This window comes from Myotis myotis, unplaced genomic scaffold (assembly GCF_014108235.1).
Source record: "Myotis myotis isolate mMyoMyo1 unplaced genomic scaffold, mMyoMyo1.p scaffold_m19_p_10, whole genome shotgun sequence".
Classification (NCBI taxonomy): Eukaryota; Metazoa; Chordata; class Mammalia; order Chiroptera; family Vespertilionidae; genus Myotis; species Myotis myotis.
In genome coordinates, this window is record NW_023416314.1 from 65,939,623 (window position 1) to 65,952,917 (window position 13,295).

General features: G+C 40.0%; 2 protein-coding genes across 4 annotated transcripts; both read right to left on the minus strand.

Annotated features, from left to right (window-relative positions):
• Positions 1-630: 630 nt before the first annotated feature.
• Positions 631-3,224, minus strand: LOC118664003 (olfactory receptor 4C12). 2 transcript variants are annotated; one of them, XM_036323910.1, is made up of 2 exons: positions 3,195-3,224; positions 631-1,542 (listed from the first exon to the last, which is right to left on the minus strand). In XM_036323910.1, exon 2 carries the CDS (start codon positions 1,540-1,542, stop codon positions 631-633), a length of 912 nt encoding a protein of 303 aa, XP_036179803.1. In that variant the 5' UTR covers positions 3,195-3,224. The 2 variants fall into 2 exon arrangements, with proteins under 2 accessions (XP_036179803.1, XP_036179802.1); XM_036323909.1 differs by lacking the exon at positions 3,195-3,224 and adding an exon at positions 2,548-2,561 and having other exon boundaries at positions 631-1,528.
• A 7,117-nt stretch (positions 3,225-10,341) lies between these two features.
• Positions 10,342-12,408, minus strand: LOC118664005 (olfactory receptor 4C12-like). Of its 2 annotated transcripts, XM_036323912.1 has the most exons (2): positions 12,395-12,408; positions 10,342-11,239 (listed from the first exon to the last, which is right to left on the minus strand). In XM_036323912.1, exons 1-2 carry the CDS (start codon positions 12,406-12,408, stop codon positions 10,342-10,344), a joined length of 912 nt encoding a protein of 303 aa, XP_036179805.1. The 2 variants fall into 2 exon arrangements, with proteins under 2 accessions (XP_036179805.1, XP_036179804.1); XM_036323911.1 differs by lacking the exon at positions 12,395-12,408 and having other exon boundaries at positions 10,342-11,253.
• Between the last annotated feature and the right edge of the window lie 887 nt (positions 12,409-13,295).

A 13,295-nucleotide genomic window follows, 5' to 3' on the forward strand; every position in this document is an offset into this window, starting at 1 on the left:
ATTGACAGAAAGGTGAAGGTATCAAAACAGATATATCAGAAAGCCAGTAACCAGAACTGACCTATTTCCTAGATCATGTCCTTAACTGTTATTAACTTCCAAGCAATGATGATAGATGAGATAACCATAGTAGCTACCATTTATTGAGTCAGGGACAGTGCTGGACCTAGTGTATATATTAGTTTATTGTCTATACGTCGTTCTGGCCCAGGGCAACCTGTTGAATTTCTCCTACAATGAGCAACAACTACACCTTCTCCAAAAGATTGAAATCCCAATGGGAACAAACATCTCAAGGTTACATAATAAGATTATTTAAACACCAATTTAATATTCTAGATTTATGCCTTTTAGCTTCTAAAGATATTTCAAATTTCCAGGTAATTGATAAATACTAGTATTTATTGATTAAGAAGCAATAACTTATGATGACAAGAGTGTGGAATAGGAGACAGTAAGTCTGGATTTCAGTGCAAGCTTTAGCTCTGTGCTTCGGTGGCTAGCTGCAAGGATAATACAACCCCTTCTTAGGTGGATGAATTCATCCATAGGTCTAAGAGGCTTGAGCTAGATTACCTCTATTACTTCTATCTGTAATGCTCAATGATTCCATTTAATCTTTATCTGAAGTCACTTTTTCCTCCAGAGCTTCCTCATAGCATTTTTTACCTCAGCATTTCTGAGTGTGTAGATTAAGGGATTTAACATAGGAGCCACCATAGTATAAAAGACAGCAACAGCTTTATCCATAGGCAGTGTGGTTACTGAGCGAAGATACACAAATATGCAGGGCACAAAGAATAAGATGACCACTGTGATGTGAGAGAGACAGGTAGAGAGGGCTTTGCGCCTCCCCTCCAAGCTGTACTTCTTTAGGGAGCTCAAGATGACCACATAGGAGACCATCAAAAGGAGGAAGTTCAACAAGCAGATGAACCCACTATTGGCAGCAACAAAGAGACCCAGGGTATGAGTGTCCATGCAGACGAGTTTCAACAGAGGGTACAAGTCACACATGAAATGATCTATGACATTGGGGCCACAGAATGGCAGCCAGACTGTGAAGAGGATCTGAATGGTTGCATGGAGAAATCCTCCAGCCCACGCCACTCCCAGCAGGAGAATGCACAGCTTATGGCTCATGATGGTGGTATAGTGCAGAGGTTTGCAAATGGCGACATAGCGATCGTAGGCCATCACCGTCAACAGGATGATCTCAGTAGCACCGAAAATGTGTTCTGCGTAGACTTGAGCCATACAACCATTAAAAGAGATCATTTTCTTTTCATGAAGGGAATCCACAATCATCTTAGGAGCTGAAGAAGAACAATAGATTAGGTCTATCAAGGAAAGGTGGGTCAGGAAGAAGTACATGGGGGAGTTCAGAGCCTGGCTGGTGGTAATGGTAACCACAATGAGCAGGTTGCCTGAGAGTGTTACCATGTATAAGACCAAAAATAACAGAAACACGACTTTCTGCATTTGAGGGTTCTGGGTAAGTCCTGTTAAAATGAATTCAGTCACATTCCTTTTATTCTCCATCTATGTGGTATGCGTGATAAAAACTCCAGGAAGGAATGCTTTACCTTTAAAAATATATATATAAAGAAAAGAAAGGAAGATAAAATGAACTTAAATCATTGATACTGATAATCAATAAGTCAAATATAAATAATCAACCAGAAAATTTTAATGCAAAATCTATTTCCACTTACTTGATGAGGACTACACATATCATTCAACTAAACTGAATGATAGTATTTAAAACTAATTTTGTCAATTATTAATTGTCACTTTTTGCTGGTGCTCAGATTCCTTTATTCTCTATATCTTTTTTTATTTTAAATTTTATTTTATTTTTCCATCACCTTTTATCCCTTCTGTGCCGTCAATCACCACACTGGCATCCATGTCCATGAACTCTCTTTTTAGTTTCTTCTCTATATCTTTTTTTAAATATATTTTTATTGATTTTTTTTTACAGAGAGGAAGGGAGAGGGATAGAGAGTTAGAAACATCGATGAGAGAGAAACATCGACCAGCTGCCTCCTGCACAGCCCCTACTGGGGATGTGCCCACAACCAAGGTACATGCCGGAATTGAACCTGTGACCCTTAGTCCACAGGCCGACGCTCTATCCACTGAGTCAAACTGGTTAGGGCTCTTTATATCTAAATGTATTCCTAAAGGACGGAGGCATTGAAGGTAAGACAAACTGTCTATGTTACACGTGGACAAAGTACATAATGAGGTATATAGGAAGGAAACTTTTTTCAGATGATTCCACAAATGTTGCATTGAGAAGCTAGCCTTAGCATTCCAAGCCCCAGGATAGTGGTCTCCCTTCTACATCACCACTGCATTGGAGAATCCTTCCAGGGACAAGAACCCTTAAGAAGAAAGCTGAGTACACATCTAATTGCCAACTCTTCTCTAGAGGAGATGGCCCTTGGGAGAATCAACAACCGGCTACTGATATGTTTTAATAAATTCCTGAAAGTCTGTGCCAAAAATTAGATTTCATTATCAAAATCAGATAAACTTGACTCATTCATCATCATTATTTCATTTATTATTTCAGTTTCTTGCAAACCTTAAATTCAAATATATTTTTAAAACACTTCTTTACAATTTCATCTGCCTCCTTTTGCCCCACACCACACAACAATAGCTTGGCCTTATGTCAAAATTGATGTATTTGATGTCCTCTGTTAATTGGCAGACTCAAGCACAGGATCAGTTCCTTTTCTGTCCTAGTTCAAAGACCAATAGTGTGCCTGTTACCACTCAAACTCTCTAATACCCATCCTATCTAATAAAAAGCCTAATATGCTAAGTGTCCGGTCGTCCAGTTGGCCATTCAACCAATCAAAGATAATATGCTAATGATATGCTAAGGCAACTCAACTGCTCGCTATGACATGCACTGACCACCAAGGGGCAGACACTCCCACTGGCAGGTTAGCTTGCTGCTGGGACCCGGCCAATCAGGATTAGGCAAGAGGGCTGGACACGCCCTGGAGCCCTCCCGAGGTCCCTCCCCAGCTGGCTAACCTCCTGCGTCCCTCCCGGCCCTGATCGTGCACCAGTGGGGTCCCTCAGCCTGGTCTGCACCCTCTTGCAATCTGGGCTGAGGGACACCCCCTTGAGTGCACAGATTTTGTGCACCGGGCCTCTAGTATTTTTAAAGAAACTAGAAGTAGAGAAAAGTGTTGATATAGCAGAATGACCCTGATCTTTCATAAAAGGGCCCCTGGAGTGCAATTAAAAGGCAAAGGACTAAGCAGACAAACTTCTTCAACATGTTTAAACATTTGGAAGTGCAAACTTTTATTATAACTCTAAATAGCATGAAGAGATTTATTTCACACCATATAGTTCCTATAATGGTAGTTAATTTTTGTAGAGTGTTTGCCATGTGCTAGGCATTATACTAAATACTTTACATGCACTATCTCGTTTAATCTTCACAACAATACTTTGAGGTGGGTACTCAATTATCTATATTTTGAAGAAAATGGTTAGGAGAAGATAAATGATCTGCTCAAAGTTATAATGGTTAAAAAAAAAAAAAAAAAAAAAAAAAAAAGCAAAGGAACCTGTATTCAAATCCAGGATGTCTGTCTCTATCTTTAACATTAATATTTCTCCAGTATAAATCAAATTTACTCCTAGGAATCAGCAATACCAGAGTTTGACAATGTGTTGGTAGCTAACACCATCGCCTGTGACAATATGAAATCTGTGGCAGTGCTTTTGTTAACTTATAAAATGTTAATGAATTTGAGGGTTCACTGGACAAGACCCTAGAATTGCTTTACATTAAGATCCTTCAGAACTTTTCATTTTATCAACTAATACACTCTTTAGAAATAAGGAAACTGAGGCCCAGAGATGAAAAGTCCAACAAATAACAGATAATTGATTAGTCTCAGATCACAATAAGAACACAAATCTCCTAATGTTCAATAAGGTAATTTATCCCCACCAACACACCTTGCATTTCGTAAGATGCCTTAAGACAAGCTGGATACAAGTGGAAAAAATTACCCTACAGTGACAAAGAGAATTAACTTTCATCTCTTATCTTTAGCAATACCTATCTTGACTCTCTAAAAAAGGGCTAAGTTCAGGGATGCAGAAATTCAGTTATATTATTGAAACTACAATCCATTGCAAGAGAAATACAGTCGTACCTGGTTGGAACAAAATTCAAGAAAGTCTGAAGAGTCGGAATAACAAGTGCCCCTCAGCCTGGTATTTGATACAGATTCCCAACCACAGCGGAAGGTACGTTCTTTCCTCACAGATCCTATGAATTAATGCATTCTTCTTATGGATCTCAGTTTTAGGACTGAAGGTTTCCTTTAAGAAACAGAATCCAAATGTTATGCTTTTCCTCTGTCCTATGCTAACCTGTCTTGACCACAGTGAATGTCACACATTCTGTTTCAGCTTCACCTCAAATTTTCCTTCTTTATTCTCATTTGCTTCTCATATCTCCTGTCAGTACAAGGTATGGTTTTTCTCCCCTTTTCTTCCTGCAAATTATCAGTCAGAGCACTATTTCAAGTAAATAAGTGACTGTACATAAGCCAATCTCTGACCATCCAAACCATCACACCATATGCCCTACCCCTGGAGGAAATCCTCAGTGGCCCATCCAGCTCCAACCTGCGGATCTACTGTGGTGTCTCCCACTCTAAAGCCTAGAAATTGACTTAGGGATCCATAGAATGTAAATCTATTCCTCATAATATAAATATACCCATATTCAGTGAGGATAACAAATATTTCTGCAAAATACCCTAAAACATCTTAAAGTGATCCCCATCAAATATCAGAAAGTAATGCTTCAATGATTTTAATTATAAACCCATTGGTAGAAAATGGAAATGTAAAACCTGGATTGAAAAGCTGCAATTCTGGTTAACTTACCGTAATTGCCTTTGTAGTTAAGGAGAATGTCCAGAGTATTCAGGAATAAGAAGTAGCCATTATATGAAACTGTTCAAATATAATATTATATAATAGATATTTCTCAAGACCCTACTGATCACAAAATATTATAGGAAGCAGAGAATATGAAAATGGCACAAATTTATACAAATGGATTGATCCAAGCATTTTCAAAACTCCAATGCCTTAGAAATTCAAGTCAAAAGATAAGAAAATGAGATGTTGAATTTGAAACCCGAAGTCCTCCAGTACTAAGGGAACTTCTGATCTTCAGCACCTAGCTCTACAGTCACAGAACAAGAGACACAAATATTTCTATCTCTTCTTAACCAACTGTCTCTTACTCTGCTCTTCAAATAGGAAAAGAGCTGCTTCTTGAGTGTATAGAGAGGATACTGAGAATGTTAAAGAACCTATCCTTCTAGCCAAGGTTTGGCCCTCACTGGAATTAATTATCTCTGTTTTTTAAAAAATTTTCTTTGGAAACAGGTGTTTGGGTGAATTCCTGTACGAACAACACATCCTCACCTGACTGCTTCTTCTCCCTGCACTTAAACCTATGTAATACACCTATATTCCTAGTCTAGAAGATTATGTGATAAACACCCCTCTTATAAGCCCTTGGGGATCATGAACTGGAACTTAAAGAACTAAGTGCTGTGCAAACAACAACATGGGGTTTCCTGCAGGTTGCATATCCCTGAGGAAATTCCCTCACTGGCTGAGGGCACCAGAGGAGGTTGAGATACTGAGTCAATCTCCCGACTGTGCTACACACACATTAGGGCACATTCTGCTGGTAGGAATCTTTCGACTTGATAAATTTCAGGCAGAGTGATACTAGAGTTGGAGACCAAGAGAAGGCTAAAGTCCTACTCCCAACTTGTATGGCATAAACACATGAAAAGATTGATTTTTATCCCTTTTTGGGGAGAGTCTAGGAATTCCACTGGCCATTCAATGAAAAAAAAAAAAAAAAAAAAAAAAAGCCTTACCTAACCAAACAGATTTCTTCAAATTTTCTTGACACATAATATCCTCAGGACAGTGGAGATTTGAAAAGCCAAATATGTTTAGTCATCTTGCAAACACATACTGAAGCAAGTCCTCTGCAGCCTTAGGAGAGAGTGTGGCTTAGGTAACCTATCGTAAGAGTTGAAGCAGCTCTTGTACTTAAATGTATGGCTAGGCAGTGGATGGAGCACCAAGAAAAATAGTAATAATGGCAGTTATCATTACTAAGTATTATGTCTTCTAACGTGTTGTATTTCATTGATTAGTTTTCATATATTAAACCAACCTTGTATCTCTAGGAATCCCACTTGGTCTTGGTATGTAACCCTTTTGTATATGCTACTGGATTCAGTTTGCTGGTATTTTATTAAGGATTTTTGTGCCTATATGTATGAGATGTTGGTTGTAGTTTTCTTTTCTTGAGATATAATTGTCTAATTTGGATAAAAGGGTAATACTGATCTTATATAATGAGTTGGAAAGTGTTCCTTTCTCTCCTATTTTTTGGAAGAGTTTGTGAAGGATTAGTGTTAATTATTTCTTAAAAGTTTGATAAAATTCACTTTAAACAATTTTTGAAAAGTTTGATCAAATTCACTTCCCTCTTCCATTCCTGATTTTCCCTCTTCCATTCCTGATTTTACTAATTGGATTCTTCCATCTCTCTTTTTATTTTTTGAAATATTTTTTATTGATTTTGAAAGAGAGAGAAACATCTATGTGAGAGCAAAACATCCATTGGCTGCCTCCTGCACGCCCCCCACTGAGGATCAAGACTGGAACCCAGGCATGTACCCAGACCAGGAATCTAACTAGCAACCTTTCAGTACATGGTGAAGCATCCATCTTATATAAAAACTGCTGTTTGAAATTTTAACCCTGCTATTCTGGCTTCTATCTTAAATAATAAGGAAAATAAGACTACTCCTATTCCAGAGAGGCCGTAAACGATGCCCCAGACAGAGTTGTCAGTGCTGACACCAGGCCAGGCCTTGAGCTATGGTCTCCTGGCCCCTTGCCAGCACGCAGGCCCACTTTCTCAGAAGGCCCAGAAGTCTCATTCCAAATTTGGGAGACAAAGGACTGGAAAAAGTACAAATAAAGAGAGTTTCCTCCATGTTGGGGGGCCCAGAATTTGAAAAACACATTTTTCTCCAGGCCTGCACAGGATTTATAAATAAAATGTAACTCCCTTTCTCTAATGTGGCTTGGTTTTTCTCCAGTCTTCTGCAACAATGGGACAACCAACCAACTGAGCCACACTAGCCAGGGCTCCATCTCGTTTTTTAGTCAATTTGGATAAAATTTTGTCACTTTTGGTGATCTTTTCAAAGAACCTACTATTGGTTTTGATATTTTTCTGCCCTCTGTTCTCTAATTGTTATATTTCTGCTTGAGTCTTTGTTACTTCCTTCTGTTTGCTTGGTTTTATTTTGCTCTTTTTTCCAGTATCTTTATTTTTCTAATATATTTTTATTGATTTTACAGAGAGGAAGGGAGAGGGATAGAAAGAAACATCAATCAGCTGCCTCCTGTATGCCCCCTACTGAGGGTCAAGCCTGCAACCAAGGTACATGCCCTTGACTAGAATCGAACCCTTGACCCTTCAGTCCATGGGCTGACACTCTATCCACTGAGCCAAACTGATTAGGGCTCTTTATTCTGGTATCTTAATAAGGAAGGTTAGATTATTAATTTGAGATCTTCCTTCCTTTATTGATATAACTATTTATAGCTATAAATTTGGATGCATCCCATCAGTTATAGTATGCTCTGTTTTCATTTTTATTCATTTTAAAGTATTTTCCACATGACTTCCTTTTGACCCATTGAAATGACTGTCCTACATGGTCACTGCTGCATGTGGCATCTGTCTGAGGAATGTGTCCTGTCTGCCCTGATGGTAGAACAAAGCCTCTAAATAATGCACACTTGGTCTGAATCAGCATCTCCTCCCCCTTCCTTCCCTGTGCATGAGACACATCATGAATCAGTGTCTAATGCACCACAATAACATAATAGTTAGAGCTCAGGCCTAGAAATTAGATCAGTTTGTATTTAAATCAAATCTCTACCAAATTTTAGCTTTTTTACCTTGATCAAATGATGCTCACAGTGAACATCAATTTCCTTGACCATAAAATAGAATTATTAATTCCTCTCTGAAGGGGATAATGTGAGAATTAGATAAAATACCACACTTAGCAGATTGACATAAACACAGAATGCTCATTATATGTTAGTTCTCACTGTATCCACATTTCCTTTATCTCTTACAACTTCTCAAGGATTCTCAACTTTAGTCAGACTTTTAAGTAAAAAGAAGATCAAACACTCGTAGAAAGATTTCAGAATTATAATGACTTATGAATCAGTATTCAGTACTTTAAAACATGGTCTTTCTTCTCTCCAAATTTTGGTATTCTCTCCAGATTCTACCAATACTTTATCAATATATACATAAATAGATATAGATACAGAAAAAGTGATATAGATAGATATATAGGCATATAGGTATAGGTATATATATATATATATATATATATATATATATATATATATCCTATCTAATAATAGCCAAACATGGTAATTGACCGTACCTTTGCTACACCTCCCATTGGCTAATCAGCACGATATGCAAATTAACCGCCAACAAAGATGGCGGCTAATTTGCATACTGCAGACAGGGTGGGACAGCACAGCCGCCAGCACAAGAGCCACCATCCAAGCCCCCATGTGTGACTCCAGAAGCCGCAGGCCTACCGCCAATGATTGGATCCGATCCCAGCCGCAGGCTGGCCCCAGAAGCCGCCCAGAAGCCAGTGGTCGGGGGGAGATGGGGGTCCCCTGCCCAGGCCTGACACCTCTGGCGGAAGCATCAGGCCTGGGCGAGGGACCGATCCAGCGATCAGAGGGTGATAGGGGTCGACACCTCTGGCAGAAGCGTCAGGCCTGGGCAAGGGGACGATCTGGCGATCACAGGGTGATGGGGGTTGACACCTATGGCCAAGGCATCAGGCCTGGGCAAGGGTGGAGCCGGTGATCGGAGGGAGATGGGGTCGCCTGCCCAGGCCTGAGGCCTGTGCCTGAGGCGTCAGGCCTGGGCCGGGGCGGGGGGGTGGGGGGGGAGGGCCAAGCTGGAGATTGGTGTTATCTACAGAGGAAACACCTTTACTGACCGCTCATTGGCTAAGTTCCCTGTATGCCACTGGTAATATTCTTAGTAACTTGGGTAATAAGAATCCAAAAAGGTGATCTAGGGTTTTTCACCACACTCCTGGCGAAAAAAACGAAGGTCCGCTGCTGGAGGGCTAAGAAATGTCATATCCTGCCCTAGCTGGTTTGGCTCAGTAGATAATGCCTTGCCCTGTCAATGGCAGGGTCTGGGTTCAACTCTGAGCTAGAGCATGTACCTAGGTTGCAGTCTCCTCCCTGGCCGGGGCCCAGGTCAGGGCTCATGCAGGAGGCAACCATTCAAAGTGTTCCTCTCACTTTGATGTTTCTCTCTGTCTTTCCCTGTCTCTTCCACATTCTCTAAAAATCAATGGAAACATATCCTCAGGTGAGGATAAAAAAAATAATAAAGAAATTATTATTATATGAAAGACACATCTTGAAAATGCTTAAAGAAAGTTGTCATTTTTTCATGGTGAAGGAACTAGAGTCCATGTTGATGAAAAAACCTTGCTGGCTGCAGTGACTGGCAGTGGCTGCAGCTGCGGGGTGATGGGGCTGGTGCCTTACTCTGATCAGCCCGGTCATCTCCCACAAAGGGAGGCCAGACTGTGACTTAGGCCCGCTCCCCAAGGGGAGCAAGGAGCAGGCCTAACCTATCACTAGGACATCCCCTGAGGGATCCCAGTAAGTGGTAGGGGGCAGGCTGGGCTGAGGGACACCCCCCACCCCCAGTGCACGAATTTCGTGCACCGGGCCCCTAGTTCTGGCCCAAAGCAACCTGTTCAATTTGTCCCACAATGAGCAACAACTACACCTTCTCCAAAAGATTGGAATCCCAATGGGAACCAACATCTCAAGGTTACATAATAAGATTATTTAAACACCAATTTAATATTCTAGATTTATGCCTTTTAGCTTCTAAAGATATTTCAAATTTCCAGGTAATTGATAAATACTAGTATTTATTGATTAAGAAGCATTAACTTATGATGACAAAAGTGTGGAATGTGAGACAGTAAGTCTGGATTCCAGTGCAAGCTTTAACTCTGTGCTTTGGTGGCTAGCTGCATGTATCATCCAACCTCTTCTTAGGTGGATGAATTCATCCATAGGTCTAAGAGGCTTGAGCTAGATTACCTCTATTACTTCTATCTGTAATGCTCAATGATTCCATTTAATCTTTATCTGAAGTCACTTTTTCCTCCAGAGCTTCCTCATAGCATTTTTTACCTCAGCATTTCTGAGTGTGTAGATTAAGGGATTTAACATAGGAGCCACCATAGTATAAAAGACAGCAACAGCTTTATCCACAGGAAGTGTGGTTACTGGGCGAAGATACACAAATATGCAGGGCACAAGGGAGAATATGACCACTGTGATGTGAGAGAGACAGGTAGAGAGGGCTTTGTGCCTCCCCTCCAAGCTGTACTTCTTTAGGGAGCTCAAGATGACCACATAGGAGACCATCAAAAGGAGGAAGGTCAATAAGCAGATGAACCCACTATTGGCAGCAACAAAGAGACCCAGGGTATGAGTGTCCATGCAGACGAGTTTCAACAGAGGGTACAAGTCACACATGAAATGATCTATGACATTGGGGCCACAGAATGGCAGCCAGACTGTGAAGAGGATCTGAATGGTTGCATGGAGAAATCCTCCAGCCCACGCCACTCCCAGCAGGAGAATGCACAGCTTATGGCTCATGATGGTGGTATAGTGCAGAGGTTTGCAAATGGCGACATAGCGATCGTAGGCCATCACCGTCAACAGGATGATCTCAGTAGCACCAAAAATGTGTTCTGCGTAGACTTGAGCCATACAACCATTAAAAGAGATCATTTTCTTTTCATGAAGGGAATCCACAATCATCTTAGGAGCTGAAGAAGAACAATAGATTAGGTCTATCAAGGAAAGGTGGGTCAGGAAGAAGTACATGGGGGAGTTCAGAGCCTGGCTGGTGGTAATGGTAACCACAATGAGCAGGTTGCCTGAGAGTGTTACCATGTATAAGACCAAAAATAACAGAAACACGACTTTCTGCATTTGAGGGTTCTGGGTAAGTCCTGTTAAAATGAATTCAGTCACATTCCTTTTATTCTCCATCTATGTGGTATGCGTGATAAAAACTCCAGGAAGGAATGCTTTACCTTTACAAAAACAAAGGAAGGAAGAAAAAATGAACTTAAACCAGTGATATTGATAGTCAATAAGTCAAATATAAATAATCAACCAGATAAGTTTAATGCAAAATCTATTTCCACTTACTTGATGAGGAATATACATATCATTCAAGTAAACTTCAAGATAGTACTTAAAATTAATTTTGTCAATTATTAATTGTCAGTTTTTGCTGGTGCTCAGATTCCTTTATCCTCTATCTCCTTTTTTATTTTAAATTTTATTTTATTTTATTTTTCCATCACCTTTTATCCCTTCTGTGCCGTCAATCACCACACTGGCATCCATGTCCATGAACTCTTTTTTTTTTTTCTTTTCTCTCTCTCTCCCTCTCTCTCTCTCTTCCTCTCTGTTTATCTCTCTCTCTCTCTCTCTCTCTCTCTCTCTCTCTCTCTATATATATATATATATATATATATATATATATATATATATTATAATTTGCCTAAAATGCAAATTATCCCCACAGGAGTTCGACCGGAAGGCCGATTGCTTGCTATGACATGCGTTGACCACCAGGGCAGTGCAGAACAAAGGAAGGCCCTGGCCGGCAGCCAGTAGCCAAGGAAGGGAGGCCTTGGCCGGTAGCCGGAAAGAAGGCCCTGGCCAGCAGCCAAAAGGCCTCAATTGCAGGCCAGGCCTAGGGACCCTATCCATGCATGAATTTTGTGCACCGGGCCTCTTGTATTTTTATGTATTCATAAAGCACAGAGGCAGTGAAGGGTAAGACAAACTGTTTATGTTACACATGGACAAAGTACATAATGAGGTACATGGGAAGGAAACTTTTTTCAGATGATTCCACAAATGTTGCATTGAGAAGCTAGCCTTAGCATTCCAAGCCCCAGGATAGTGGACTCCCTTCTACATCACCCTCTGCATTGGAGAATCCTTCCAGGGACAAGAACCCTTAAGAAGAAAGCTGAGTACACATCTAATTGCCAACTCTTCTCTAGAGGAGATGGCCCTTGGGAGAATCAACAACCGGCTACTGATATGTTTTAATAAATTCCTGAAAGTCTGTGCCAAAAATTAGATTTCATTATCAAAACCAGATAAACCTGACTCATTCATCATCATTATTTCATTTATTACTTCAGTTTCTTGCAAACCTTAAGGTAATTCAAATATATAAAACACTGCTTTACAATTTCATCTGCCTCCTTTTGTCCCACACCACACAGCAATAGCTTGGCCTTATGTCAAAATTGATGTCCTCTGTTAATTGGCAGACTCAAGCACAGGATCAGTTCCTTTTCTGTCCTAGTTCAAAGACCAATAGTGTGCCTATTACCACTCAAACCCTCTAATACCCATATTTTTAAAAAAACAAGAAGTGGAGAAAAGTGTTGATCTAGCAGAATGACCCTGATCTTTCATAAAAGGGCCCCTGGACTGCAATTAAAAGGCAAAGGACTAAGCAGACAAACTTCTTTCACATGTTCAAACATTTTGAAATGCAAACTTTTATTATAACTCTAAATAGCATGAAGAGATTTACTTTCACACCATGTAGTTCCTATAATGGTAGTTAATTTTTGTGGAGTGTTTGCCATGTGCTAGGCATTATACTAAGTACTTTACATGCATTATCTCACTTATCCTTCACAACAATGCTTTGAGGTTGGTACTCAATTATCTATGTTTTAAAGAAAGGAAAACTGTGGTTAGGAGAAGATAAATGATTTGCTCAAAGTCATAATGGTTAAAAAAAAAAAAAAAAGCAAAGGAACCTGTATTCAAATCCAGGATGTCTGTCTCTATCTTTAACATAGTATTTCTCCAGTATAAATTCAATTTACTCCTTACTCCTAGGAATCAGCAATGCCAGAGTTTGACAGTGGGTTGGTATCTAACACCATCACCTGTGACCATATGAAATCTGTGGCAGTGCTTTTGTTAACTTGTTAATTAATTTCAGGTTTTACTGGACAAAACCCTTGAATTGCTTTACATTAGAAATCCTT

Coding starts and splice junctions, on each gene's coding strand:
- LOC118664003 (XM_036323910.1), bottom strand. CDS start 1,542: ATGGAGAATAAAAGGAATGTGACTGAATTCATTTTAACAGGACTTACC.